Source organism: Phaseolus vulgaris, chromosome 6 (assembly GCF_051622355.1).
Source record: "Phaseolus vulgaris cultivar YP4 chromosome 6, ASM5162235v1, whole genome shotgun sequence".
Classification (NCBI taxonomy): Eukaryota; Viridiplantae; Streptophyta; class Magnoliopsida; order Fabales; family Fabaceae; genus Phaseolus; species Phaseolus vulgaris.
The window spans coordinates 26,474,012-26,498,757 of NC_143503.1; the positions used below are offsets into that span (position 1 = coordinate 26,474,012).

A 24,746-nucleotide genomic window follows, 5' to 3' on the forward strand; every position below is an offset into this window, starting at 1 on the left:
CCTCGTACGACTAGGAGATACTTCCTCCTTTTCTCATATGAAGAGAAACTATTAAAAAATATAAAAATGTAAGTATTTTACTATTAAAACATATTTAGAAATATATTTTATAATTTTCTATATAATTTATTCTCATATTCTCAAACAACAGTCACAATGCTATAAATAGAAATAGTTCTATCTTAATAAATTTGAAAAAAATATATGACAAGACAAAAATTAATTATTTGTTAGAAAAGTGGCATTATTTGTTGGTTTTCACAATTAACCATAGAATCCTTTACAAGGACGCTAGATCTAGGTATACACTTACACCATGATCACACAACTTTAACATTCAAGTCCAGCTGTCCATCATACAAAACAAATAAAAAAATTAAGAAAGAGTGAAATAGTAAATGATTCTCACTCCGATGTCACCATCCAAAAATTGCTAGAAAAGTCAATGTGGGAGACTTGCGGCCATGGTGAGTTGTAATAGTATCACACACAGAAGCATGGATAGCAACCTAAACAAGGAGAAAACACATAAGAACAGTGATGATTCAAGAAAGTATCACTAGGAGGACACTAGAAATAAATTACAAAGTTGAAATTGAAAGGAGGAGTTCAGATGTAATATCTAAAGCTACCAGTCAAGTTCCAGCATGAAAAATGTCATTGAATAGATATGTATCCTTCCATAAAATTCTGGAAATGAATTTGGCAAATTTCAAAAAGACTTGGTGCCTCAACATTATACTAAAATATAGGTTATATCAAAAACAGAAAAGAGAATAAAATTACCATTTTTTTATGAATGGAAAATATAGTACAAATCCTTGATTTCTAGGAAAGGCTACAGAGAAATTGCTGTTTTAATTTACCATGGTGGGTGAAATCTAATTGTCCAAAGAAAATGGTGTTTAGCATTGATTCCAACTTGCTCTCATCTACTGTACAAGAATTAGAAGGGGAAGAAGTGAACAACAATATATGCAGATCAACGACCTTCCCTAGACTGCATGAACACTCTAGATCAACACCAGCATCTTGCATTTCTCTGCACCAAGATCCATTTAATTTGATACAAAAGAATGTACAACAGAATCGCTTATACAAACTGTGAATACTACAGACAAAATTGCTTAATCCCCAAAATTCTTTCCTTTCTCAAGGCCTTTAATTGTAATGTTATTGGCGTTTACATACATGAACCAAAGAATAAATATCGCTCTATCTACATTTTGGGTAAATAATTAAAAAATGAAAAGATGCCAAATCTAGACTTCCATCAGACTATATGTCTACCACTGAGGCTGTTCTCTGAGGAAGAGGTAGAGATGGTGATCATAGCATTATTACAGTCAGATTCACTGTCTTGCAAGCTCAACAAGAGGTGAGAAGTACTGTAACTAGTAGACGGCTTGGCTCTAGGGACAATAGGCACTTCAGCCTCACCGAGCAGCATCTGAACCGCACCCCTCATAGTTGGTCTTGCCATTGAATCTGGGTGTGAACAAGCTAACCCAACTAAGAGTACCCTCCTCATTTCCACTTCTTCAAACTCACCTTCAAGCCTTGGATCAGCTGCCGTTAGCAACTTACCTTCTTGATGCAAACTCCAAACCCATTCCACCAAATTGCTGCTAACCCCAACTTTACCATTTGCAGCGGCATCTTTCTCAATAGGCCTCCTCCCACTGGCTACCTCAAGAACCACAGCACCATAGCTAAACACATCAGTTTTCTCTGTGGCTCTACCAGTAAGCACATACTCTGGCGCAAGGTACCCCATTGTTCCAGCAGCCACAGTGGCATCAGGAGACTTGTCATGTTGTGTTTGTCTTGCTAAACCAAAATCGCCTAACCGAGCATTGAACCCTTCATCTAACATAATGTTACTAGTCTTAATGTCCCTATGGATTACCTGGTTTTCACATTCGTGATGCAAGTAAGCCAACACAGATGACACACCTAACAAAATTTTGAGCCTCTGAGGCCATGACAATGGCATCCTAGCCTCATACAAAGCCTTATCTAAACTCCCATTGGGCATCAAGTCATACACCAACAAAATCTCACCTTTCTCGTGGCACCAACCTTGAAGGTGAACCAAATTCCGATGCCTAAGACTCCCAATTATAGACAACTCAGACAAAAACTCACTCTTACCTTGGCCACTATGGTTACACCTCTTCACCGCAACAGTGTCACCACCCTCAGGCAACACACCCTTGTACACAGTCCCAAAAGCACCATGACCAATGACCCTATTAGCACTGAACCCCTTAGTGGCAAATTTCAGCTCCTTGTAGCTAAACTCCTTAGGCATTCTAATAATCTCCGACTCAATAGAGTGATCAAATTTCTTCATTCGCTTCACCTTCTTAGAATACACCCAAATCAATGCACCAGCAAAGAGAGCAAGAACAAAAGCACCAGCAGTCACAACCCCAGCAACAGCCCCCACAGTACCCTTCCTAGAAGACTTACTCTCCTTCTGCTCAGGTGCTGACGTGGCGGAGGGTGCTGACGTTGTGGCAGGAGCCGCGGCGGAATCGAAAGAGGAATTGAAACTCCACCACTCAACACTGTGCACCTCGGTGCTACCTTGGGTAGACCCAGAAAACCCCACATACATGAAATCATTAACATACATATCCACATCGAGATCCACCTTCAAAATCGGATCTTTCGGCCTCACAGTCGAGTACGAGACCCACACGCGCAACCCTTTGCTGCTTCCATCGTACTCGATCCACGCGTTCACCGAGTCACCGCTTTTGAGTTCCACTCCAACGCTTCCCAAGTCGCTAACTTGAGCCGAAACAACGCTGTTTAAGTCCAACCCCACATGGTTTCCATTAATGTCGCTGAATTCCACGTCCATCAGGGTGTCGAATTCAACAGCGACGAACCCGCCGCCATCGCCTGTGGCGGCGGCGGGGTTTTGCAGACCGAGCAAGCCGCCGGAATCGCCGACATCGGTGGAGTCCGGCGAGATGACGAAGGCAAGGCCGCCGCCGACAGAGGAGGGATTGAGGTTGGTGACGGAGAAGGAGAAGAAGGTGGCGAAGCTGGCCGGAGATGGGGACCCCGGTAGCCGGAATCTGACGGGAGCGGAGTAAAGCGCTCTGCCAGCAGCGGAGTTTGGGACGGCGGGATCTCCGGTGAGGCTGATGGTGTTGTTGTTCAAATGGGCATCACCGAGAAGCTTCAATGTGCTCATGGTCAAGGTTCCAAAGTCAAATTGGGTGGCGAAGACCGAAGAACAGGCATTGAGAAAACATAGAAAGACGATGAAGAAGGGCGTTGGACGTGGCGGCATTGGGGATCGAAGATGGGTGGCTGATTCGGTGGTGCCGAGGAAACAGTGAAAGTAACGTTGTTAGAATGATTAAGGTTGTTGTTGAGTTCTAGCTTGAAGGGGTGTGCGTAATGTTGTTGCGTGTGTTTTTGTTACGTTGTGTATAATTGATTGTGTTCCAAATGCAGAAAAGAAGTATGGGAGAAAGTGTAAAACAGAAGAAGAAAACAAAGGAATAATAATGGCAGAAAATTCAAAGGAGAGTGTGGAGCAGACAGTGAGTGAAAGAGGGGGATCTGCACTTTCTCACACTCCTAACGGTTATGTGTTTCACCCTCATAAAAAACAATTAAAAAAATGTGTAACAGTGGTTTCTATTAGGGACAAAGAAATGCATAGTTTACGTGTGGTTGTAAAAGACTTTGATAGTTAGGTGAGTAATATGATAATATAGTTTGAGTTTAGCCCTAAATATGGCATCATGACTCAGGAAATGGTGATGCCTCTACTCGATTAGGTGGTTGTTGGATTCTGGATCGGTCTCCTTTGGTGTGAGTAATGTTAAAGTTTCTCACATTTTTACTTAGAAGCAAAAGGATTATAATCACACCATATCATGTGTTTTGCATTTAATAAATCTGAACTCAGCATTCAAGTGGCTCAGTGCTGCAAAATTCTTCCCAACATCTTTGGTTTAGAGTTTCAGAAGCTCTAAACTACCATTTAGATGGAACATAAAAATAAACCTTTTTTCTAGGCTTTCTCCTAGTTTAATTGGATTCTAAATAACTATCAAGAGATACAGACAAACTAATACAGTTCGATTAATATTTTAAATGTTAAATCTGTAACCTCTTTATGCATAATTATTTACATAACGTTATTAAGAAAAACATCTCAGATGTAATAATTTTTCTTTTGTTTAACTTCATTTTTTAAATATTTATTGTAATAAATGAACTCTTAAGATAAGTACAATAAGATAAGTACCATATTGATAACGGGGAATTAAATAATTAAGCAATTGAAAAGGGATAACACTCTGTACAAAAAAGATTGACACAGTGATCGCCTATGACAAAGCAACAATCACATGTGCGTGTTTAGCCACTAACACACTTATATTTTTTTTAGTTTCAATAAAAAAAATCTTCTGTTTCAAATAAAATAAGTTAAATTTGATTAAGAAAATAATGACTTAAATTAAAGAATGCGTTATAGGAGTTTCTCATTTTTAATATGTGTGAGAAATAATTCATCTAGTAAGTTATAAAATTTTATATTGTGATATGAAAAGACTTAATTTTTGTTAATATAATTGTTGTTGGAGAGATTTAGTATAATAGGTGAAAATTTTCAAGTTAAATTCAACGTATATCTCTTTAAAAAATAAAGTTAAAAATTGAACCAATTAGAATATATAAATAATATGTGTGTACCGGTACTGGGCGAGACTGGGACCCACCTGGCTGCCCGATGTCCAGTCAACCTGCCCGAGTGACCGAAGGCTGAGACCCCTTGAAGACTTGGCCGAAAGACCGAGGGTCCGAGACCTTTTGTAGACTTGGCCGAGAGACCGAGACCGTTGAAGACTCAACTAAGACGGTCGAAGGCCACGGGTGTTTGGCCGATGGCCGATCCTCACCCTGAGAATTTGGCCGATGACCGAACCCCATTACAATTAACGCTCAAACCAAGATCAGTGAAGCTAATCCATCACCAAGAATTAAGTAATGCAACCCTAAGCGGTATCCACCTTGATAAACGGGCCCAACAAGGTAGGCCCACTAGAATAATATAAATAGCACGCATTTCAAGGAGTAAGGTATGTCATTATTACTGTTCACCTACCTGAGAGCTAACCACCCGCTTTACTGACTTGAGCGTCGGAGTGCCTTCGCAGGTACCCCCACCATCCGGTGTTCACCCGACGACCGAGTCCCGAGTGCCAAAGGATAAGCAGAAAGAAGAGAAGGATCCCAGTCCATCACCCAGCCACCTGCCCGACTGAAGGAAGGAGAAGAAGACTTCAACAGTTCTCTAGGTCCCATCTCCCTAGCAGGAACAATGTGGTTGAAATATGTGTATATAATTGAATTTATATATATATATATATATAACACTTTATTTTTAAAAACTCTCACTTACTTTGTAGTTTATATTATCTATTATACGGAACACAAAAGTGGTTCCAATAAGACAATCTAAATGATAATAGATTCAGAATTTAGAAAAATATTATGTATTTTAGTATTATTAAATAATATTAAATAATATAAGTGTAACAAAAATTATTACACTCTTATTTTTTTTAGTTAATTTAAAAATTTAGTATCATTCATTCTTATAAAATAGGATTTGAAGTCAAGTATTCCCATTAACATTAATCTGTAGATATGAAGTTCCGAAAAGTCAACATGAATGTGAGGCTATCACATCACATCCCTTCATGATGTGCCTTTTCTTTATATTGAATTTAAGAATAAAAGTTAACAAAGAATTTGACTACACTGAACATTAGGTTTCCTCTTCACTGCCACTAAAATCAGGACTTTTACTTCAATACTCACCCAAAAATAAATGAGTTTTGGATGTTGTAGTAAACTAGAATATCACTTAATTTTAGTTCTAAAAATTTGTTTATGCAATGGAGATCGCTTTGTATTTATATATTTTAATATAATAATGTTGTTGTTAGGGAGATGAAACCTAAATAATTGTTTATTGGCTTTGTCTCTTTCTCTTTTATCGGACAGTTGTCTTGTTTCTGAAGTTCGTTCCTCCTCCTCTCGTCCTGCTTCTTCAGGTCTTGGGTAAATGCTGAATGAGGATACCTGTAGAAAACACTCCGACGCTCAAGTCAGCAAAAAGGAGTATTTGACATTCGAAAGTATATCGTAATTAATGACGTAAGTGCTCCTTGTAATATGTGTTATTTATATTTCCTGTAGTGAGTCTTTTTTAGTGAGTCAGGTTAAGGAGTGAATCTGTGTCTAAGCTTGTATTACCTAATTGTTAACCACAAATTAAGTGTGATAAGGTTTATATCATCGATCGCTTGATTCATACCAGTACAAATAATATTATTAATTGATGCGTAATTCTCATGGCATGTTTGACAGAAAAAAAAAGTCAAAAATCAATAAAATTGAAAAATGTACATTTGTAGAGCAGATTAAGTTCGAATTCTCTATAATGATTTTCAATACGAAATCTGAAGACGTAAAAGAGAATAATCTATAAAGAATGCTCAATTAAATTACTTGAAAATTAGAGATTAGATTATAATATTTATATACAATTTACACCAAAAACATATATTACATATATGTTAAAACATACTATATAATTGTTTATTTAGTTTTATAGTTATAATTTCTCCTTTCTAGTTGTTATTTTTAATAAAAAGCACTAAAAATGTAAAGACTGGAAGTAATAAAAACTAATACGGGCAAGCTTAAAAAAAATGTTTTAAAGTATACAAATTAAAAAAATAACCATAAAACAAAAATAAATAGTAAACCATAACATATTTATGGCACGATTGTTTCACAAGAGAAATTTACTTGAGAAAAAAAAATTTATATAAAGTATGCACCAAAATTACTAAAGTTGGTAGAATCGGATCTGTGAAGATGATGTGTTTAAAGTTTAAGGCTGTTATTTACTATGAAATCCGAATGAATTCACATAATAAAAACAAAAGTGCACATAAATTAAAAAAAAAATTGCATCCAAAACTTTGCAAATATGGGAAGAAAGTGGTATATTTTTATATTTTTTAATTAATTAACCTTAATTTACTTTTTTTACTCTTTTTATTTTAAATTTAAATTATTTTTATTTTTATTTAAAATATAATTAAAATTTAAATATAAAAATATAATCAAAATTATAAATAAAAATTATTATAAAAACATAATTAATCATATTATATTTAATAAATTATAAATATAAATAATAATAAAAAATAAATTTATATAATAATTATATTAATTAAAAAAGGAAAGATAAAATAATAATATTATTTAATATAAAAATAAATTTTTATCAAATATTTATGATTATAAATATTTAAATAATAATTTAATTAAAAATAATTATAATTTATAAATAAATATATCAAATTAATTTTTAACCATTTTTAAATATAAGGATAAATATGTAAATTTACATTTGAGTCACATTTATCACATTATTCACAAATTTTTATAAATTTTCCCCACACTTCCTACTCTATTTACCTTAATCCAAATACTCCATTTTTTCTTCAAATGATCTTAAATTCATTCTTTTTTCGCTCCTAATCCAAACAAAATATAAAAGTTGGTAGAATCATAGTTTAGTAATTATGATTTCATCGCATACCAAGGAAGGTGAAGGGATTTGGGTTCCCTGGAAAAGAGATTATGAAGAAATAACGATGAATCTTAGGGAAGTTAGTTATTAATTGAAAGGAGGCCTTGTCATTGAAGGCATTGAAGTTAGACCCAAACACATCATATCATATCATGCTTCTTCATTAATATCATGTTTTCTTGTTTTCGATTCAGTTTACGCTTGATCCCTTCTTCCCATGAAAAACATGACAAACTGTGTTTTTGTTTAAAGAATTTGTCAAAATCTAATAATAATCAAACCAGAATTTTATAACATTCAAAACTCTGTTATTTAATAACAACCTAAACATTAAAAACTATATTTTTTAATAATATATGTATACAAAAATTATCAAAATTATAAATTTAAAAAAATTGTAGCTCTCCGGATCAAACCATTAAATTATTATTTTATGTATCTTCGTGATTATTTTTATCAATATTTTATTAAAAATGAATACTATAATACTAATAATAATAATAATAATAATAATAATAATAATAATAATAATAATAATAACAACGCAATCGAACGATCCATATTTAAATTATTTCGAAAAAACATTTATTATATCAGTTTTGATCTATATAAATAAAATACTAAATAATTTTACATTAATATAAAACTTTTATATAATTTATATAAAAAAATATCAATCTAATCAGGAGTTTCGGAAAAATATAATAAAATAAAAATATTAAATTATATAAGATCAGGCAAACTCTTAATAGTTTAATTTCTCATATATATATATATATATATATATAAGAAAATGTTTGGACATAATAATCTATTTAAAGACTTAAAATAAATTTATTTTTTACCAAGTCAAAAATAGTTTAAGTATAATTAATTTATAGAATCTTTTTCGTGTATTTATTAAAAAATAATTTTTAACTTATGCATAAAAGTAAGCTTAACGGATAGAAAATTTGTTCCTAAAATTATGTAAGGATAACATAACGTTCTAAGAGTTATGACTAATGCTCCAAACTTGTCCTGGGACAGATTAGATGATTGATTAGAATATTAAAAGCGTTCTAAATTACCTTTGGATGTGTTGCTGATGTGGAGAGGATAGAATTATTTACTTTTTCAAAATTTGTTTTCTATACTAAATGTAAAAAATTATGCATCATTAAATAAATCCGTTAGATTTTAACAACGGGGTTCTCCACTTCAACTAGTTACACGTCATGCCGTTTCGGGTCATTTGTTGTAAATCAGTATATATAACAAATTACTTATATATAAAATAAAAATTAAATATAAAAACATCAGATCATAAATTACGGTGAAGAGATATATATTAAACATGAGGACAAAAAACATATAGTTTTAATTTCATAATTTATGGAAAACAACAAATATTAAATGTGAGAGTGTGTTTGATTAAAATAAAAAAAATTCCAGATCAGTATGATTCACGTTCCCTTCCAAGTCCCAAATTTAGGAATAGTTGTGGTCTGTTGGATGTGGTCATGTTCTGCTTCCATGTTGACATTGTTGTGGAGAGTGAAAAAATGTCGTCATAGTAGCGATATTGTTCATTCATTGCTGTACTATATATATATGAGAAACATAAGTTGCTTATTGTGGAAGCAAGTGTGTGCATTGAGAATTTTTATTTTGCTACTCTTTTTCCGTAAATTGTTTTCATAAGATGGAAGTTTTGCCCTACGATTGCTTTGCACACATTTTATCGTTCACTTCTCCGCAGGACGTGTGCAGGTCCTCTCTCGTCTCCTCCATTGTGCAGTCCATGGCAGATTCAGATGCTGTGTGGGAGAAGTTTTTGCCATCCAATTATCATCAAATTGTTTCTAGGTTCGTCTCCTCCTCATTCTCCTGTTCTTCGAAGAAGCACTTGTTTTCCATGTTATGTAACCCGCGACCCATTGACGATGGTAACAAGGTAATGATTTTCTTCCGTGTTTCTCCCTTTCTTTCTCAATGCATGATTGCAAATGGTAAAGGCTCATAGCAAAACCACAATTTGGTCGAATGTAAATTCTCATCCAAGAGGTTGCATAATCTACCAAAACCTTGTGCACTTGCTAGAGTCTTTATAAGTGGCAACCTCTCGTGCAAAACGTTGTATTTGGAAATTTAATGTCGTTTGGGTAATGTCATTGTTATTTATAATGATGGATAAAATGATCACACCCTACCCCACCACTGACACACACACACCCCACATGGCCCTTTTATACTTACAGTGGCAATTGTGTTTGACTATGCAAATGCATAATAATGATGGCAACTGGCATTGGCAAGAAGGGCCCTGTGATTTTTATTTTTTTTTATGTTTAAAACTGTAAATCTCTAAATGATTAGTAGCATTCTAGTAGAACAAATGTGTTTTTTTAACAAATTAAAGTAACTTTATAGGTTAATTATTAAAATTGATAAAAAAAATTAAAAATTATTAAAATAAATAAATTATAACAATTTAATACAATTTAATTAAAAATGCAATTGTTAATCTCTTAAAAATGTGTTTATGAAAAAGTTAAAATGCAATTGTTAATCTAGTAAAAATGCTTAAATTACAAGAAAGATAGTAGTATAGTATTAACAAATCAATGCAGCACCCAAATTTAACATAAAAGTGAAAATATTGCAAATAAATACAATTGTTGGTAAAGTTTAAGGTTGATGAGGTATCCTCAGGCGGTGGAGCAAATATGAATTATTTAAATATTGATAATTCATATTTGTGGCACTGTCTGTGGTTGCTAAATCACCTTTTTTTATATTTTTAATAAATATCTATCATATTTTTTAAAAGATAAATTATTAAAATATATTACAATAACAAAGAAATATGACGACGGTTTCCCATTGGAAGGATATACAGAAGGTACGAGCATTTAATTAAAATTTACGTATTTATACAATAAATAAACCATACATGTTCTTTTCCTAATGTAAGTTTAATATTTGATCCATTACTAAAAAAACCTTACTTTTAATTCCTATATATATAGTTAAAAATATGTTATTTTAATCTCTACCCGTATAATTTATAATTTTTGTAGTCCTTGTTGTAAAGTTAAAATTTATTAAATGGCATTTGAGTCTAAAGAAGGTATGAAATGGTTGTGAGGAATACAGATATTCTCCATTGAGAAGAGAAGTGGGAAAATATGTTACCTGTTGAGCGCAAGACAACTTTCAATTGCATGGGGAAACAGCCCTCTCTATTGGTCCTGGAAACCCACCCAAGGTTCAAGGTTTGTTTCTTTCTTCTTAATCATCATCATCATCATCCCAATTCTCTACCACTTTTTCTTTTCTTTTCTCTTTTCACTGTAACTTTCCACTTTAACGTCTTCATAAGGTGTCATTGTCAAGTCCTAACACTATCAATATTTTTTTTCTAATAATAATAAAGTAAAATTGTTTATTTAATTAGAGTTAAATAGTGTTTGTCAAGTGAAAATAATTGACAAAAAATTATTTCAACAAACTTTTAATATTATTATTATTATAACGAGTCATCATTACTAATTGCAAATTCATTTGATATTTGCGTGCAGATTTGAAGAATCAGCAGAACTGAGAACCATATGGTGGCTGGAAATAAAGGGCAGCATTAACAGCGGAATGTTATCTGCCAATACTTTATACGGAGCCTACTTGAAAGTGAAAACCGCGGATCGTGCTTATGGGTTGGACTTGTTACCGTCGGAGGTGTCGGTAGAAGTTGGCAAACAAAGATCACTAGGAACTGTTTGCATACATTCATGTCGCAAAACAAACACCACAACCTCTTTTCCTTTTCCTCGTAAGCTTGAAGATGAAGAATGGTCGGAGATTGAGTTGGGGAGTTTCTACACCCATTATTCAAATGAAGAGGTCAGAATGTGTCTCAAGGAAGTCAAAGGTGCGCACTTAAAAGGTGGCCTCATAGTTGATGGAATTGAAATAAGGCCCAAACACTTGGAAAAGGCCTCGGCTTATGGGCCCTAACCAGTTTATATTTTTTTTCAATTTTGTGCGTTGTGGGCCGAACCGGATACTTGTTTTCTTGCTTTTTCCCGTGTAGCCCTACTACCAATACTGTAGGCGCTCTCTTTAAAAACCTCGTATGCGGTTTCGCAATTGCAATTCTCACTACGCGCCGTGGTGGTGTTCTTCTTCCTTGTATAAGGTTTTTCACTTGGTTCTTTCAGATTGGTTTTTTATTATGTGTTTACTCAACCCTAATCTTTCGATGTGTCTTCTTTGTTATTATGCTTCCATTTTGTTCATTCGCAATGATGAGAAATGTGATTCCCAGCTCATTATGAGACCTTTTTAAGGTCTGGGAATGGAATTTTCCACATCTATCTGAGCTTCTATGAGAACAATTTTGGCTTGTGTTAATTATTCACAAATTTCAATTAGTGGAAAATGAATTAGACTGGTTTATTTGTGATTTTTTTCAAGATTTTTTTAGATCATTAAGAAGTTTTTGTTTTTGTGTGTTTAGTTACAATAGGACATTTTTTTACAATCACCAACTGTTTTGATGGTTATTCCTCCTTTCATCGAAGGATGATGATGAATAGTAATGGTGCAATTTTGATAGTGATTATGACTAGTGAATGATTATGACTAGTGAATGATCTTGTGGTTTTGCCGATAAATTGACTGGACGAAAGAAAAATAATTATCATTCCAGAAAATTTTAAAATCGATGAATAATAACTAAAATCAAACAAATTAAAATATATTTTCCTTTTTATTTATGTTTAGACTAACGATTTATGAAATTATGAACGTTAAACAATTCGGATGATGCAAATCAATCCAAATGATTTTTGTATTTAGTTTTACGGAAAGTGTTTAATTTTAAAGATATTTTAGGAGATGTGTTTTTATAAATTAACTTTATTGTTAAGAATTAAAAATTAAATTGAAAATTTTCAAGTTCAAATTAAGATTTTTTACATAAACACAAATTGATCCAAGCAGAGCCATATAAACATTGTTGGAATTATAAAGCTCCTAAAGGACAAAAATGATATTCAAAATGGAACAGGAATTATAAATTAATAATAAATGATAATAGAAATGGAATATAAGTTACAAATTTTGTAATAAATAATAAAAAATGAGGGAAGGTAAATTAGTAAAGTCAATTAAATTGATTTCCAAATCTATCAAAATTGTTACTCAAGTTCCCTATAAAATAACTTCTAACCTTTAATTATAAATAAGAAAATCTAATATTTTCAATAATATAATTTATCATCTTTAATTATAAGTAAGAAATAATGTATCTCCTCACCTTCATTGACAAATAAGAGAGAAATAATTTTCTTTTCATTTGATAAATAAATTACTTTTTGTGTACTCTTATCATATTATCAACTCGTAGAAAATTATTTCAATTAACACATAAAATTCAAATTTATTACTTTTAATTTTAACCAAATCAATTCAATATATATTTTTAATGATTTGTTTTATCAAAGTTTAATAATTTCATGAACTTATTATTATAATGGAGTTATTTAAAAAGACATTAAAGTTAATGTCAACATGAAACAACTTACATCTAAAGAAATTGTATGATGATAAAATAAATTAACTAATAAAATAGTGTAAGCTCACACAAAATTACTCATAGTTAAATCATAACACCTTAATAATTAACTTTGATATGAGAAAAACTGTGTCACCACAATTTCTTAATATTAAAGTCGCAACATCATTAATCCTAATACTTAATTTTTGCAATATTAAAGTGATAAATTTCGATAATAAATCATACAGTTGTACAAGTTTAATATAAAAAACCATTTCTAGTATATCAACCCAATTATACTCATTCACTCACAAATGATTTCTTTTAAATTTCTCCCTTTTTTGGAAAATTTTGGCCAATAACTCACCCCACAACTGTAGTTATCATTGTCATCTCTTTGTGCTTTGTCTGCATAGCTAATTATGGTTGTTGTGAAGTTTTCCTCTTTTAAAGCAATCAACTCATAAAATCAATCCTATAAAATTTACTTGTGAGTGAAATTTATCCCAATTATATACAATAAATTATTTCAATTCCTAATTAGTATGGAATCTACCAGATATAAATCTTAGACTCACTATTATAAAATGACTAATCATCAAATATTGAACTTATTTTCCAATTAAAGGTACTCCCATGAACATGTGCCATAACAATTATGTACAAATTTGGTGATAAAAAAAATTTGTATTCAATAGAAAATTCTCATGACTCGAATAAGTATCATTCAACTAGTTTAATATCTCTAAATTTTAAAAATTTGCACAATTCAATTTCAAATGCTTTAGTTACAAGTTATCTTCAAGGAACAATAATAGCATTTTTTTTTTGTCCACACCAATCAGTACTTGGAAACACAATTCCTAAACTTGGAAAGTAAAATAAAGTAACAATTGTAAGAAAAAGGAGTGAGGTTAAATATATAATTTAATGATTCCACCTGTCTTGAATTTTTAATAGATGGGAAAATGGAGACACTTGCAGGCTTTGATTCATTAAAAAAGCACTTAACCATATAAATGTTGTTGAATCCGAAAAAAAGAATGATTGATCCATGTGATTGTGAATAAAAGAGGTGTTAAATGAATTTTGATAAATTTTGTGGCATGTTGAAGTTTTGTAGAGAGGAGATGGGGACTGGGAAAGCAAGACAGAACTAGGACATGGCCTTAGCAGAAGCTGAGGAAACTCAAGCACTCTCAAAACTCTGATATTTTATTTTCTATTGCCATTCTATTCATTTTCTTTCTCTTTCTCTTTCTCTTTCCCTTTGTCGATTTTCCATTCAACTCAGACAAAATCACCGCAAAACAATGAACCCTGAGAAATCCCGCTGCAGGTTACCACTTCGCACGCTCTCCAAACGCACGCACCACCCTCTTCTCCACCTCCTCCTCCTCTTCCTCTTTGTTCCTACCTAAATCTCTCCCCTTTCAATTCCACGTCAAAACCACAAGCACTCAATAAACCTTTCCAATTACCAATTTTTCTCAAATCGTAATGTTGTCGGAATCTGTTCTCTGCCACTTGACTGAGGACCTTCTCATCCGGCTCCTGGAGAAGCTCGGCCCGGATCGGAAGCCGTGGAGGCTGGTGTGCAAAGATTTTCTCCGGGTCGAATCGGTGACCCGGAAGAGTATTCGGATCCTCCGCATCGAGTTCCTGCTTGGGCTGCTGGAGAAGTTCTGCAACATTGAGACGTTGGACCTGTCGCTGTGTCCGCGGATCGAGGATGGAATTGTGTCGGTTATGCTGAGTCAGGGATCGGCGAGTTGGACTCGGGGACTAAAGAGGCTCGTGCTGAGTCGCGCCACCGGGTTGGGCCACGCGGGTTTGGAGATCCTCATTCGGGCGTGTCCAATGTTGGAGGCTGTCGATGTGTCCCACTGTTGGGGCTATGGGGACAGAGAGGCCGCGGCGCTATCGTGCGCCGCGAGGTTGAGGGAACTCAGCATGGATAAGTGCTTGGGAGTTACTGATATTGGGTTGGCGAAGATTGCCGTCGGTTGTGAGAAATTGGAGAGGCTGAGTTTGAAGTGGTGCTTGGAGATTTCTGATATGGGAATTGATCTTCTGTGCAAGAAGTGCCTGGACTTGAAATTTCTGGATGTGTCCTATCTCAAGGTTTGTTGCCTTCTCTTTCAAAAGGATTGTATATTATTGATAAGAGTGCTCCCGCGTTTTGGAGTGGATGGAAGAGAGGAATAGGTAGAAAAGAAAGAAGGTAGAGAGGAGAGGAATATATGTGATAAGGGATTAAATGAAAAAAAAAATGAAGGGACAGAAAAAAATTGGGATGAAAATGATAGGGAATAGAAAGTGGGTGGATGATTATAATTTTTCCATTGATAATGGTGAATAAATGTAGGGGGAGAGAGAAATGGTGGATGCTAAAGTCTTATTTTTAGGTGAAAATATGTAGGATCTTTGGCTTAAGAGTCAAATACTGAGTTTTCGATATATAGGGATTCCATTTAAGAAACTTTTGTAAGATGTTATTCTGTACGGACTGACGTGAAGATTGAATTCTGATCATATGTTCCAAGGGAATGATTATCTGTCAATTGTACCACACGATGGTACAGAGATTTGAGTCTTGTGAGAAACTTTATACACTTTATTATTGAAAGTTGTTTGAGGTCACAAAGTTGACGACAGAGGATAGTGACTTTAGCAAACCACTTCATCAAACCACTTCATTCGCTATCTTTGTTATTGGTGGTAGAAAAACACTTTTTTAAATTCAATTTCTGATTCCTGAAGGGTTTTGAAAGAAGCACCCTCTAAATTCTTCATGTGATTTGAATGAGTCACCCTTGTTCGTACTTGCTAAGGGTGATTGCAGAAGTGGTAGACATTATATTTTTGGTTTACAAAAGTTCAGAGCAATGCGGAATCAATAGAGTTGTAAAAACAAGTTCCTTGACGAGTCATGTTAAACGGACACCCTGCTTGGGAGGTAGAAAAAAGAGAGATAGAAGGGAAAAGAAAAGGTAAAGAGAGAGAGATACAGATGTCATAATTAATAGGATGAAAAGAAAGGGGAAGATAGGAAGAAACTGGAATGGAAAGGAAAGGAAAGGAAAGATGAGTGTATGTTTATAATCACTGGTCCTTGACTGTGGGTAATACTCGAATGTACATACTTGTATTTATGATGTTGTTCTTAACACCATTCCCAAGACTGCATGTTTCAATGACATTATGATTTTCTGTTTTGCATCCTTACCTTAGCTAACAATCAGCCTGTATTGATTTGTGAGTTTATTTCGTCTTCAAATTATATCTTTTAAGTTATTTTAAAATCTTGCATCTTTAGGTAACAGGCGAATCTTTGAGATCGATAGCTTCTCTGTCAAAGCTTGAGGTTTTCGTTATGGTGGGTTGCTCTTTAGTGGATGATGTCGGATTACGGTTTCTTGAAAAAGGATGTCCACTACTTAAGGTAATTTATTTCTTATAATTTATAAACTACGACAATAATGGTTGAAAAAAGTAATAAAGTTAATCATGAGGGTTCTCTGGAGCATAAACATAGAATATGTCCATGCATTGCAGGCAATTGATGTATCGAGGTGTGATTGTGTTAGCTCATCCGGTTTAATATCTGTGATTAGCGGGCATGGAGATCTTGAGCAGTTGGATGCAGGATATTGCCTCTCTGTAAGTCTATACCTAAAATTTATGGCGTGTTGTGTACCTTAATTTATTGTAATAAGTTTTATATACACTAACACGTCAGGCATTTTCCATAGGAGCTTTCAGCACCTCTTGTTAAATGCTTGGAGAATCTAAAACAGCTGAGAATAATTAGAATTGATGGTGTTCGAGTTTCTGACTTCATCCTCCAGACAATAGGCACCAATTGCAAGTCTTTAGTGGAACTTGGTTTAAGCAAATGTGTTGGTGTGACCAACAAAGGAATTATACAGCTATTACCTGGCTGTGGCAATTTGAAGGTACTTGATTTGACTTGTTGTCGGTTCATCTCAGATGCTGCCATCTCTACTATAGGAGACTATTGTCCAGACCTTGTCTGTCTGAAGCTAGAATCTTGTGATATGGTGACTGAGAAGTGTCTTTATCAACTTGGATTAAATTGCTCGCTTCTTGAAGAGCTTGATCTTACTGATTGCTCTGGTGTTGATGACATAGGTAAACTATGCAATTCTACCTGTACATAATATATCAGTTTAATTCAAACCTTCAAATGGTTCTGATTAATTTATTTCCAACTTTGTGTTTCATGCAGCACTAAGATATCTATCAAGATGTTCAGAACTCGTAAGACTGAAGTTAGGATTATGCACCAACATATCAGACATAGGATTGGCACACATTGCTTGTAACTGCACAAACATGACTGAACTTGATCTCTATCGGTAATTGAAACTTAGTCAGCGTGAATTCAGTGAAATTTTGAGCAGTGTCATGATGATGTTAAGTGAAATTTTGTTCTATGATCACAGCTGTGTACGTATTGGAGATGATGGGCTGGCAGCGCTGACGAGTGGATGCAAGAGGCTGACAAAGCTCAACATGTCATATTGTAATAGAATTACTGACAGAGGGATGGAGTATATCAGCCATCTTGGTGAACTATCTGATCTGGAGTTGCGCGGGCTTTCAAATATCACAAGCATTGGAATAAGATCAGTTGCAATGAGTTGCCAGAGATTGGCAGATTTAGATTTGAAGCACTGTGAAAAAATTGATGATTCAGGTTTCTGGGCCCTTGCTTTTTATTCACAAAACCTGCGGCAGGTCAGTTATGGTTATTTTTACTCAATCAAGTTATCAATATTCTGGGTCTTTCTGAGTTCTGACTAACACCGTAAGCTGGCCTCTAAAACAATTCAACATTGTATGAAATTTATAAGTATTACCTCAAGAAGCATAATTGATACTCATCTGGTTTTGTTACTTCATCATTATTCACTATGATATGGTTTGATCTAATTGACAAATTCTAAACTACAACAATTCTCCAATGATCAAAGAAAATGGTTTGGATGCTTGTCTGGGCTCACTGCAATCCTTCTTCAATTGTGCTTGTTTGTGTATAGTTACAATGCTTTTGTAACTATACATACACTTTTAAATTTGATTTATATGTTCTTGTACTTCCAGTCACCGTTAGAGTCTTTATTTTTAGTAGTTAATTAAGTAGTTATAACTAAATTAGTTAGCTGATGACAGCTAACTACTAGTTAACTAACTCTATAAATAGTGAGTGTGAACATGAATGAAATGTCTCTTCAACAGAAATTCTTCTTCTCTGTTTTTTCTCTATATCAAGAAAGTCCTGAGGTTCTTTCTATTATAGAACTTCCTGAAATTTGAGATTCTTCGATCTCTTTAGTTCCCAGTATCTTGTGTTCTATTAAATACCATATCAGTCACACGTTTAGTCTATCTTTTGCCCTGGTCGCAAAAAGAAGAATATATTTATAGATTTTTTATTTTATTTTTAGGAAATCTTTGGTTCTTTATATTGAAGTTTCTTCTATGTCTTTCTACAAATATTAGTCTTATTTAGCGCCATTTTGGATTAACATAAAGCTGGATGTTAAAGATAAGAACTGTTGTATAGAAAATTCTATTCAAGGCAAATGAAGAAAGGAAAATCATTTGTCGAAAAAAAGAAATCTTATATACTCATGTATTGATTGGATTCCAACTATATTATGTAGTACCCTTCATAATTTGGAGGCTTGTGCAATTAATCTGGTTTGCAAAAAAAAAAATATATTACAGCTCTTAGTCTTATTTTAAAAGATGGCTTCAATAATCTTTTATTTCTTTTCCAATTGAAAGTCTGATATATGCTCGTAATAATTTAATCTTTGAAAACGTGTTTGGTTTACATGCGGTTTCTACTCCCCCCTAGTGTTTTAATATGTTATTTTTTCTTCAAATAGGTTAAGTATTGATGTTTTTTTTAATGAAGACTGGTGTTAGGATTATGGGTTCCAATTCTAGTTTCTAATTCAACATGGTGGTGATGATGGCAGATAAATATGAGCTACTGTATTGTGTCAGATGTGGTGTTGTGCTTCCTTATGGGTAACCTGAAACGCCTCCAAGATTCCAAACTGGTGTGTCTTCCTAAAGTCACTGTAAAAGGATTGGAAGTTGCCCTTAGAGCTTGCTGTGGTCGGATTAAAAAGGTTAAACTACAGAGATCCCTCAGGTTCTTGCTTTCCTCAGAAATGCTGGAGACAATGCATGCAAGAGGGTGCAAGATCAGATGGGATTAACCACGCTATTAATCTGTTATACTTTCTTTTCTTGAAAGCCACGCTCCTTCATTTAGATCTTTTTGATCCTAAATTTTAAATTTATCTTGCATCTTCTTTTCCTTAGTCTCTATTACCCAAGTAAGAGGCATACCAGTTCAATTAGGTGACATTGGTAGATTTCTAGACAAGGTATTTCTTCACCTTCAAAAGTTACATTCTCCAATAAAGCACGAGGTTACTTCTCTTGGAATTAAACTTCATTAAATCTTATCTGTTACACTTACAAGACTTGTTATGTTGCCAATTCACGTATGGAATAAAAAATAAGAGATAACTTCAGTGTAGAAATTCTGTTTAGTGTAAATTAGTCGACAAAATTATTGTTAAACTCGATGTTGTTTTTAAAAACTCTGATAGTTTTTTAGAGAAGAGAACCTTAAACAAAGTTGTACAAACTTAATTTTTTTTGAATCACTTGATATTAGAATCTAAAAGGCCAGGTTTTAAATTCTAATAATATTTTCGTGTGTTTTAAGATAACAGAGACAAAAAAATTCGAGGATTCTATTTCACATTTTAGGGTTTTTTTACAGTTTTTTAATTTCAAGAACTAATGACATAATAATATTGTACATATCAAGATCAAAACGATGTTTTTTTATTTTATTTTATATTTTAACATTATTAACAATATTTCGAAAATGTTTTTTTTGACGTACGATTGCCTTCTATACTTTACCTTTCATGAAAAAGAGAAATTTAACTTCGCCTTTTTAGCAAAATGGAAGTCAAAATGAGGACGTAGAAAATTAAGTAAATAATATTTTTCATGGTATACGAACTTTCATGTATTTATTAACCTAAATAAAAACAAAACTGAAATACTGAATGTTATTTCTCAAACTCTTGAACAAAAAAAATATAATAATAATAATAAATTTGATATAAAACATATTGATTTGTAATGTGTATATAAATATAGTTTTTGTATTTTCTATTTTGATTTGGGTTATTATAAATTGATTTAATGGTTATGTACTATTAGATCATAAATTACCATTCGTATAACTTCTACATCAATTTATTTTGTATAAACTATTTTCTAACACTCACTTTTCTTTCTCCTTTTTCCATTATTATATCTTCCTTCAAGCCAAAGGAAACTGCATTTTAAAAATTTTGATATCCACAATTTGAATATGACTATTAAAATATAGGCAAAAGAAGTTTGTTTTTGACAGATAATAGGAAAAGAAGTTAGTAGTAACACGTACTCGTATAATGCATTTTTTAACATATATTAATTATAAGTTTTAAATTGGTTGAAAATCATAAAAAAGTTATGAATCTCACCTCTTAGTTAAATGAGTTGTATTCATTTATGATATTACATCTTTTAATAATTTTTAATTAATAATAAAACATGTTAATTAGAAAGAACCTGATCAAACTCGAGTTTTCAATTCCTAAGAAGCAAAGAATAGTTCTTTTGTTGGTGTGGTTTTGGCATTCGTAGGCTATCCCCTTTTGTTTGTTGTGTACTCATCAAATCACAGTATAGACAGATGAACACGGTTTTTTTTTATAGAGATTAACTTAGGAGAAGTCGCATTCTTAATATTATAAATATACTTTTGATCAACCATCAAATGTGGAAGCAATTTTACTGCAGAGAAAGTGGGAATCATCAACCGCAGTGACACCATGAAGCTCAAAGCATAGAATATCATGCCATGCCTCCAACAAAAGAAAGCATTAGAATAACTTGGGACTTTGTCCATGGAAAAAGCATAAAGCTACGTGAATGTTAAAACTCAGAAGAAAAAGAAAACAGAAATTCTTACTGCAACATTTCCTGTGTATAAATAAAAGGTGCTTGGAAAGACCACAAGAGCATGCTTGCTATGTCTTTCTAGTAATTTCTCTGTCACATTAACCACAAAAACATCATGGCCATGCTTAGTTTCCTTTTCATTCTCATGCTTTTACCCTCCTTTCAGGCTCTCTCATATCAACCCATTCCCTCAGAAATCCAAACACAAGACATGCAAGCATTGATTGCACAAGCATGCATGGACATTGAAAACCAAAACTCCTGCCTCACAAACATCCACAACGAGCTCACCAAAATAGGCCCTCCAAGCCCCACTTCAGTGATGAGTGCAGCACTGAAGGCCACACTCAACGAAGCAGTAATGGCCATTGACAACATGACAAAGATCACCACCTTCTCCGTGAGCTACCGCGAGCAACAAGCCATAGAAGACTGCAAGGAGCTCGTGGATTTCTCGGTTTCTGAGCTGGCATGGTCGTTGGGGGAGATGAGGAGAATTCGGGCAGGAGATAGCAATGTGCAATACGAGGGCAACCTGGAAGCGTGGCTTAGTGCAGCACTGAGCAACCAAGACACATGCCTTGAAGGGTTTGAAGGCACAGACAGACGCCTCGAGAGTTACATCAGTGGAAGCTTGACACAAGTCACACAACTCATCAGCAATGTTTTGTCCTTGTACACTCAGTTGCATACCTTACCCTTTAAGCCTCCAAGAAACACCACTGCTGCTACTTCAACAACTCAATCTGATGGAACCTCAGAGTTTCCTCAATGGATGAGTGAGGATGATCAAGAGTTGCTCAGAGCCAAGCCACAGGGTGTGCGTGCGGACGCGGTTGTGGCTTTGGATGGTACTGGTCATTATCGCTCCATCGCCGAAGCTGTTAATGCAGCTCCGAGTCATAGTCCAAGGAGGTATGTTATTTACGTGAAAAAGGGACTTTACAAGGAGAATGTTGACATGAAGAAGAAGATGACCAACATCATGCTCGTAGGAGATGGTATTGGCCAAACCATTATCACTAGCAACCGGAATTTCATGCAAGGATGGACCACTTTTCGAACTGCCACGCTTGGTAAGTAACTAACACCATCATCACCACTGTAACATCCTTTCATGTTCATGGAAAATAACTGAAACTAATGGATCATTTGTTTTCCTAACGTGTAGCTGTATCTGGGAAGGGTTTCATTGCAAGGGACATGTCGTTCCGGAACACAGCAGGGCCAGTGAACCATCAAGCGGTGGCACTGCGTGTGGATTCAGACCAATCAGCCTTCTACAGGTGCAGCGTGGAAGGGCACCAAGACACCCTCTACGCCCACTCCCTGCGACAGTTCTACCGTGAGTGCGAAATCTATGGCACCATAGACTTCATTTTCGGCAATGGAGCTGCAGTGCTGCAAAACTGCAAAATATACACCAGGGTCCCACTTCCCTTGCAGAAGGTTACCATCACGGCCCAAGGCAGAAAAAGCCCACACCAGTCCACGGGCTTCACCATCCAGGACAGCTTTGTTCTCGCCACCCAGCCCACCTACTTGGGCCGGCCCTGGAAACAATACTCCCGGACAGTTTACATTAACACTTACATGAGTGGGCTTGTTCAGCCCCGAGGCTGGCTTGAGTGGTTCGGAAACTTTGCCCTGAACACTTTGTGGTACGGTGAGTACAGAAATTATGGGCCTGGTGCATCGATGGCGGGCCGGGTCAGATGGCCCGGTTATCATGTAATTAAAGATGCTTCCACCGCTAGTTTTTTCACTGTTCAGAGGTTCATTAATGGTGACACGTGGCTTCCACGGACAGGTGTCAAGTTCACAGCAGGTCTCACCAACTGAGATAATTTCTTTACAATTATCTGTAGATGAAAAACAAATAAATTTATCATATACTCCATTTTTTAGATAAATAACTGTACCATTTCTCTGCTCGATGGAAGAAGAGGAATAATTTTCTTCAGTGGGTGGATATGTTTAGGAATCAAGTTTGTGTTTGTTGCAATATGTAATATGTAATTTGGGATTAGGTTTTGCTGTTTTGTGTTATACTTTTATTGTACAATTTTCTCTCATAATTTTGCTGTGCTAACCTATGATTAAATTGCTGTGACATTTTTATTTTATTATTCTTTAAGATAAAATTTTGCTTGAAGTGATCTAATAAAAGTGACATGTGGATGCCACTTTTACAAAAATTAAATTTTGTCTTAATCTATAAAAGTTAACTTATATTATTTTATAGGAGAACAATTTTTCAGACACATAGGTAAAAATATTCTCAAAAAATAGCATTCTCGGTCATTTTTTAAAATAATAAAACAAATACAGAAAACAACATTTTCAACTTTATTTTTTAAAATAAAAATTTTCCTTTAAATATTTAAAAAGATCGTTTTTATTTTTTTTATGATGATAAAAAAAATCAAGAATCTAAAAGTGAAAACTGGATTCGGACTACTTTGTTCGAATTGTAACCATTGTAAAGAGAATTTGTTCGAATTTGTTTTGAGTTTGATATAACTTTTTTCTATATATTTCATCTTTATTAAATCAGATTGAGAGAAACAACTTTGTTAGATCATTAACTAAATTTATTGGACTCTCTTTTAAACACAGCAAAATAAATTATAAAATTGTAATTAAGTTACATACTTATGTTTTACTTATTTTATATTAAAATAAAAGTAAGTTAAACAGTTTTACATACAAATAATAATGACTCAATTATGTGCTAAAAGAGGCAAACTATATGTTTAATTCAATTCATTTATTTAGTGATAAATAAATAATTTTAAGTTCAACGAATTAATTATTTATTTTAATATCAAATTAATATTTTGATACCAATTTAAACTCATTTATGAATTAAGTTTAAACAAATTAATTATTGAATTGAGTTTAAACAAATTAAGTTTATTGAATTATTGATACCAATACATCAACATGATATTAACTTATATTTTCATAAAAATATATGGTTTCACTTTTGGAAACAATTTATTAAATTGATTCTATTAAGAATTTCAAGCACTTCCAATTACAACTATATCAACTTTGACAATTTCATCATCTCCTACCCTTGATATTTATTACACGCTACAATTTACACCATAACTTATCTCGTTACCATTTTCTAATTAACTATGAATGTAATGTATGCATAGTTATAAACTCAAAAGTGCAGTTAAAAATTAATGGAATGACAATTTTGTAAATAATTCACGATATTTCACATTGTTAGAAACTGATGTGGTGTGTAAATATAACAAAATAGGTTATTATACCACATTAGTTCTGATAGGAATTAATGTTGTATGTTTTAAATTTAATGGATAATGTGACATATCTTCACTACTTATTCACTTTTACTCTATCTTTTTTTCTTTTTTTTTCCATTCAACAAGTCAATTTATGAATTCCTTCTTCCCGATTTCCTCTTCTACCAATTCCTCATTTGTGAGTCATTCCTCTATAAGTAAG

General features: G+C 33.6%; 3 protein-coding genes, 1 non-coding gene and 1 pseudogene across 8 annotated transcripts; 4 read left to right on the forward strand and 1 right to left on the reverse strand.

The window, feature by feature from the left end:
* Positions 1-1,032: 1,032 nt before the first annotated feature.
* LOC137831653 (L-type lectin-domain containing receptor kinase VIII.1 pseudogene) lies at positions 1,033-3,812 on the reverse strand (annotated as a pseudogene). The gene has a single exon (XR_016521797.1). The product of XR_016521797.1 is annotated as an L-type lectin-domain containing receptor kinase VIII.1 pseudogene (transcript).
* Positions 3,813-9,253: 5,441 nt separating this feature from the next.
* LOC137831657 (F-box protein PP2-B15) lies at positions 9,254-11,846 on the forward strand. Its single transcript, XM_068639420.2, has 3 exons — positions 9,254-9,584; positions 10,787-10,905; positions 11,212-11,846. The coding sequence occupies exons 1-3, from the start codon at positions 9,333-9,335 to the stop codon at positions 11,642-11,644; spliced, it is 804 nt and encodes a 267-aa protein (XP_068495521.1). The 5' UTR covers positions 9,254-9,332; the 3' UTR covers positions 11,645-11,846.
* A 78-nt stretch (positions 11,847-11,924) lies between these two features.
* LOC137833792 (small nucleolar RNA snoR69Y) lies at positions 11,925-12,016 on the forward strand. The gene has a single exon (XR_011084839.1). It is a non-coding gene; the product is annotated as a small nucleolar RNA snoR69Y (small nucleolar RNA).
* Positions 12,017-14,149: 2,133 nt separating this feature from the next.
* LOC137831658 (F-box family protein) lies at positions 14,150-19,684 on the forward strand. 4 transcript variants are annotated; one of them, XM_068639421.1, is made up of 7 exons: positions 14,150-15,311; positions 16,507-16,632; positions 16,746-16,850; positions 16,943-17,342; positions 17,440-17,569; positions 17,657-17,951; positions 19,202-19,684. In XM_068639421.1, exons 1-7 carry the CDS (start codon positions 14,688-14,690, stop codon positions 19,445-19,447), a joined length of 1,926 nt encoding a protein of 641 aa, XP_068495522.1. In that variant the 5' UTR covers positions 14,150-14,687; the 3' UTR covers positions 19,448-19,684. The 4 variants fall into 4 exon arrangements, with proteins under 4 accessions (XP_068495522.1, XP_068495523.1, XP_090159371.1 ...); XM_068639422.1 differs by having other exon boundaries at positions 14,212-15,311; positions 16,946-17,342; XM_090303245.1 differs by having other exon boundaries at positions 14,233-15,311; positions 16,514-16,632.
* Positions 19,685-21,283: 1,599 nt separating this feature from the next.
* LOC137831654 (Plant invertase/pectin methylesterase inhibitor superfamily) lies at positions 21,284-23,341 on the forward strand. Its single transcript, XM_068639416.2, has 2 exons — positions 21,284-22,339; positions 22,435-23,341. Exons 1-2 carry the CDS (start codon positions 21,379-21,381, stop codon positions 23,103-23,105), a joined length of 1,632 nt encoding a protein of 543 aa, XP_068495517.1. The 5' UTR covers positions 21,284-21,378; the 3' UTR covers positions 23,106-23,341.
* The last annotated feature ends 1,405 nt before the right edge of the window (positions 23,342-24,746 follow it).

Bases quoted from the DNA above. Each gene is read 5' to 3' on its own strand.
- LOC137831657 (XM_068639420.2), top strand. From the start codon at position 9,333: ATGGAAGTTTTGCCCTACGATTGCTTTGCACACATTTTATCGTTCACT. The intron at 9,585-10,786 runs GTAATGATTTTC...TGAGGAATACAG, and splicing joins CCATTGACGATGGTAACAAG to ATATTCTCCATTGAGAAGAG. The intron at 10,906-11,211 runs GTTTGTTTCTTT...ATTTGCGTGCAG, and splicing joins AAACCCACCCAAGGTTCAAG to ATTTGAAGAATCAGCAGAAC.
- LOC137831654 (XM_068639416.2), top strand. From the start codon at position 21,379: ATGGCCATGCTTAGTTTCCTTTTCATTCTCATGCTTTTACCCTCCTTT. The intron at 22,340-22,434 runs GTAAGTAACTAA...CCTAACGTGTAG, and splicing joins TTTTCGAACTGCCACGCTTG to CTGTATCTGGGAAGGGTTTC.
- LOC137831658 (XM_068639421.1), top strand. From the start codon at position 14,688: ATGTTGTCGGAATCTGTTCTCTGCCACTTGACTGAGGACCTTCTCATC. The intron at 15,312-16,506 runs GTTTGTTGCCTT...TTGCATCTTTAG, and splicing joins TGGATGTGTCCTATCTCAAG to GTAACAGGCGAATCTTTGAG. The intron at 17,570-17,656 runs GTAATTGAAACT...CTATGATCACAG, and splicing joins ACTGAACTTGATCTCTATCG to CTGTGTACGTATTGGAGATG.